General features: G+C 38.2%; 1 protein-coding gene across 1 annotated transcript; it reads left to right on the top strand.

The window, feature by feature from the left end:
* Positions 1–3,373: 3,373 nt before the first annotated feature.
* Positions 3,374–4,693, top strand: sebox (SEBOX homeobox; the record flags this gene model as incomplete). Its single annotated transcript, XM_079514140.1, is given in 4 exon segments — positions 3,374–3,523; positions 4,013–4,096; positions 4,098–4,124; positions 4,127–4,693. Coding segments are annotated over 4 exon segments (828 nt in total).
* Between the last annotated feature and the right edge of the window lie 872 nt (positions 4,694–5,565).

Here is a 5,565-nt window from a genome sequence, read left to right as displayed (position 1 = left end):
TGTGTGTGTGTGTGTGTGTGTGTGTGTGTGTGTGTGTGTGTGTGTGTGTGTGTGTGTGTGTGTGTGTGTGTGTGTGTGTGTGTGTGTGTGTGTGTGTGTGTGTGTGTGTGTGTGCGCGTGCGTGCGCACGCGTGTACAGTATGTACAGTATGTATGCTTGTTCTTTATATATTTCATGTCACAGAAGGAGTGAGGAATTAGTTGTTATATAATTCATTATATTAACATTTGTTTGAGGAAGTGTAGCAATATTAACATTTAACTGCACAAAGAACATTGGAACATATTTCACAAAATCTATTGTTATAACAGTTACTGTGCTGTGTGGATAGTGAATTATTAAGGACAGTGGACAGATTCTTTAAAGTTTGCATTTCAATACCTTATTGTAAACAACAGTGTGGGAGAAGCTTCTCTTTCCATGTAAACAATATCAATGGTATAATTAGGTGTGTAATGAACACAGAACACTCATTCATAAGGTCTACAATATTTACAGTCAAGTGGAGTGACATGGCAGAATTAATTTGTTTGAAAATGAATTAATAAATTGTGCACGGTTTCATCCCCAGGCTACTGTATAGTCTTCATATCACCATGTGACTTACAATGTCTTGTATTTGTCCCTCATAGAAAATATAATTTCACTGCTAAATATATATTGTTTTAGAAGCAATACATGTGGGACATCTGGTCAAAAGTATTTGTCATTCACTTCCAACTCTGTATTTGTGTTGACTGCTCCAACGGCAAAACAAAATGGCTTTATTATGAATGACAACTTAAATGTTTGATTCTTAATGTTTTGTCAAGAGTAACCAATTCCCCAGTTTGAATTCACTTTGATCCCTTCGTTTAGGTACATTGTAGTATGCTATCAAATACAAAAGCCTACTACAAAAGCCTACACAATGTGTAGTTTTATAGCCACTTCCGTCTGTTTCTGTCAGAAAAGTATAGATAAATATATAGGTTGACTTTTGCTGGAATGGTTATGCTGTACAAAAGGTGTTTGACATGATATGTTATTCTTTTTGTCAAATGACTGGTGGGCTTTAGCAACTTGTGGGTTAAGGCAAGGGCAGGGCAGTAGTACTTCTTTGAATACTACAATAATATACAATATACAACCAATTGGATGCTTGTGCTCTATGTGTACAAATCTGGTCTGCATACTGTATGTAGTGATGTAAGTTGCTGTTTGTTTTGTTCCATTCACTGTCAATGTTATGTCTATTAAATAGACAAAAATATATCACAGACTTTGTGTTATTTTCTACAGCACTTTGGTCAGACAGCGAAGGTTTTACTGTAGGTCTACTTATTTACAATATACAGCATAAATCCATAGGCAGCTATGCACCACTGGCTTATGTTAATCACTGGTGCTCCCAGTGATGCTCTATAATGTCATGAAATTACATCCAGCATTGAATTGTTTTGCATCATATTCTGGTGAAATAGTAGACTCTAGTCTACTTGGAATAGGCTAGAGTCTAGTCTATTCCAAGTCGCATAGACATTGCCATCACCTGGGCTTGTGGATTTACTGGACAAGCCAATGAGAGCTGTGGGCTTATGGTGTCGGTCAACTTGAACCTCATGCAAGCGGTTGTTGGGTGGGGTGAGTTGTTCTACAATAGGTTGTGCGTGTATAAGAAGTTGCTTTAAGCGCATCATTTAGCATGCACGAGTCTTTCGTGGCCTCAACGCAGGAAAACAGCAATCTTAAGCAGCATTGTTTTCATGGAATTATAGCCTAATGACCCTCATGGACAATGATTTTGTTTTGAACAAGCAGAACGAGCATCCAGAAATGGATTTTAATGCGCTCTTTGGAGACCAGAATAACTGTACAGGTATGTTGGAATATTAGATTTTGCGTCATTCCTACTATTTGGTGCAATTTCAGCCTAGTAACTTTTTTCAAAACAAAATACATTTTTACGGGATTTTACTCTATTACTTTATTTTTTAAGAGGGCATGTTCGGCTGTCAGAAAAACATTTGACCAGCTTAATCCATTATTCCAATTATTTCCATACCCATATCCATTATTTACACATTTTGGATATTGTGCTAATTCATATAATGAAGAATATGGTAGACATTGTGAACACTGAGTAATAATTCTAATATATTTATCAACCATATTGTCAGAATTATGAAAATGTATCAATTTCCTCTATATTTAAGTGTAACAGGGTGGACATGATATGCTTAACCACATCAGTTACCCAACCTAAAACATTGATACAAAGGCAAATTAAACAGTGATACTTCTGGTATAGGGTTTCCTTGCTGAAGTCATGTGGCATAGAGGAATAGTCTGGGGACATTTACAGGTGGATTTGCATCAGCGTAAGAGGGTTATTCATGGAGAAACATTGCATTAAAAATACATGTATCACAATAACATTTGTTGAGAAACATTAGAACTAATACTTTTACAATAAGAATTAGATTTTTGATTTTGTTGAATGAATTGAATTTGATTATGATACTTATTATACTATATATTTGTAACTGAAGCTGAATAAACAATTAGATGGGGGACAAGGCATTTTAGCTTACCTCTACTCATATCAAAGGGATTATTTCACCCTGAGGTACAAATCATTGTTTTCTATGGTAGAAAAGCTTTAACAGTATAAAATAAGCTTTTTGGATTAGTGTTTTTGCTTATTTGACACAATATATGCTGTATTATGTCATGGGGACACAAATGGCACCGAATACTAGGAATGACCTTTTTACATTAGCCTATTAACAGATAAACTTTTTTGTTTCTTTATTTAGCCTATATGACTTCATAATTGCGTGCCTATTTTCCCCCATTCAATTTGAAAAGTTAATGACCCAAAATGAATATGAATGAATGAATATTAATGAATAGGCCTAGGCTAAAATAATAGCTAGCTAATAGATATGCCCAAAGCCTTAATAGAATATTAATTTGTAATAGGCCTATGATGATAAATTAAATTGATATCACTTTCATCCAACTTTTTTGTGTGATTGTCTGAATTCATAGCTAGGCCTATATGGATTTATAGCCTAATCAAATAATAATGATAAACTTTATTTATAGAGCGCTTTTCAGAACAAAATTCACAAAGTGCTTTACATTGCATATAAAATACAGTACTGTATAGGCTACTGTTCATATTATAATCATGCTTAGGCTATTCCTAACATTTGAGTATTTGACCAGATACCCAATCTGCTAGAAATAAATATGTTTTTTTAATAAAGTTAATTTAATAAACCGATGTAAACCTTTACCATGCATGGTGAAAATGACGTGATTGCAGTTGCAGATGTCAAGAGTGAAACGACACACTTGTCTCCTGAGGCTGAACGGGACGGGTATATGGAAGGCCAGAGGAAACGCAAGCGGACTATCTTCAGCCGAGCACAGCTATCCGAGTTGGAGCAAGCTTTTGCTGTGACCCCTTATCCTGACATAACTCTAAGAGAGCGACTAGCTGCTTACACACACTTACCTGAGAGCAAGATCCAGGTTGGTCTGCTCATTGAATTGTCACTTTAACATTTAACATAGGCTACAACATAGGCCTTTACTGACAAAGAAGAAATAATTTAGATGTAGCTATCAGTATCAGAAGTATTTTCACAATAATAATATAATTTTGTCTCATGTGATGTTGGCTGCGGAGTGACTTTTGTGAGGACAATTAGCTAATGAAGATAAATGAGATGTTTATGTTGGTTATACAGAGATTACATTCTCATTCAGAGAGCAAAGGAAGAATAACCACAGTAGGCTACATGAAATACCACAGCAAGTTCAAAGGTGAAAGCTACAGAATGTTACCTAAATAAAGGTGAACCATGGCAGGGACGTGCAGAACTGTGGCTAGTAACTTGACACAGACCTCATCACAGTACAGCTGCTTAGATGTAACTGTATCCAATCGTTATGCTTCTCAAACATTTACCCATGGTCAGTTACAACAGCATGGTCATGGTAAGTTGCATTTCCCCACAGGTGTGGTTCCAGAACAGAAGAGCCAGAAGTACCAAGACTGGGAGACTTTCCAAATCAGCCAAGTCAGTGCTCGGTGGGAGAGCTGTGGATCCCTTCCTGTCCAGGACCCGGTTGGCCTCTCCTGGACCTGCCCCCTCCTCCGCCATTGGAGAGATGTTCAGGCCAGAACGAAACCACTCCAGGGAAGAAGGGCAGCAAATATACTCCGACTGGATCCGATTCTATAGCAGCCCTGTTTCATCATCTTCTACATCATCCTCTTTACATCACCAGCCCATCTCTCCAAGTCTCTCTGAGGCTGTTCTGTGTGAGGAGGAACGCCAGGTGCGACCGCACCTAGGACCTCTCCCTGCTTCCTTTTCCCAGCCAACTATGAGGCAGAACTATCATTCTGCATCCTCCTGCTTGTCTCGGGATGTCGGCTTTCACCAGAACTTCAAGAACTTGAAGCCCCAAGGTCTGAGCCCAGGTGGAGCCCACCAGGCCAGGTATAGAGGCAGCCCTGGAGGTGGAGGTCACTACTCTGTAGATCAGGTGGTCCCATCCCACCGGCAACAGGTGTACTGGGACGTGACCCAGGGACAGGGACATCACCACCACCCTCAAGTGGGACCGCAGACGTCCATGGGTTACATCTCAGACCTCATCTACAATGCTGCTATTGCCACTAACTTCCTGTAATTCAAAGGAACGTGTCAATTTGACTTTATGTCCATTGATTTCTGAAGGAGCTGTGGACTTTTCCAGCCTTTGTCAGTGAATTTTAGTAAACAACATTTCTTAGCAAAGATGAGACTGGACTGGATATGTATGGACTACAGTATGTTAAAATTTGACTTGGTTTGATGGTCCGGCGATAATAGAATTACAAGGACAATTGTCTATTACTGTTTCACTCCTTATCTCATTTTACAACAATTCCCATCTCTAAGCCAAAGTCCTTTCAGTACTTTCCTAACAGTCCAATGGGTGTTGTCAGTGTTTGTCTTAAACTGTTACATACAGTATCTGTTATCATGTTATTGTCAACAATGTGTTCTTGCTTTGTTACATGTTGGTTATTACAGTATTAGTGATTCGTTTTTATAAAAAATACTAAGTTTATATACTAAGTCAAGCGGGCCAGTGCTAGTTTGTGGTGGTTATAGCTATTGTTGTTCAGTATACAGTATTTCTGTAAGCTGTTTCAGAAAAGGAATTTCCCAAAAGAGCCAATAGACTACATGGAGCTCAGCTGTGTACAGTGTATGAATAACAGAACATGTTTATATAGTGGTATCAGTCCTCTGACATGGATTCTGCTCCTGTTTTCCAGTTTCGATTTGAGCCATGACATGTACATTATGATGCTGCAACCAAGCAGCATCTTTCAAAACATCCAGATTAAAATCATTCCTTTTGCTGAGATAACAGGAATTAATATTTTCTGATTTACCCCCCCTACCCCCCCCCCCCCCAAGTACCAAACCCAATAGCTATCTCTCTATCCAGTATTCGGATATGGTTGTGGAGTCATGTGAATAAGATAAAATAAGAACTAAGTTAAAGCTGGA

The sequence above is a fragment of the Electrona antarctica genome (assembly GCF_951216825.1).
Source record: "Electrona antarctica genome assembly, chromosome: 11".
NCBI classification, from domain to species: domain Eukaryota; kingdom Metazoa; phylum Chordata; class Actinopteri; order Myctophiformes; family Myctophidae; genus Electrona; species Electrona antarctica.
This window is presented reverse-complemented; position numbering and strand designations above follow the sequence as displayed.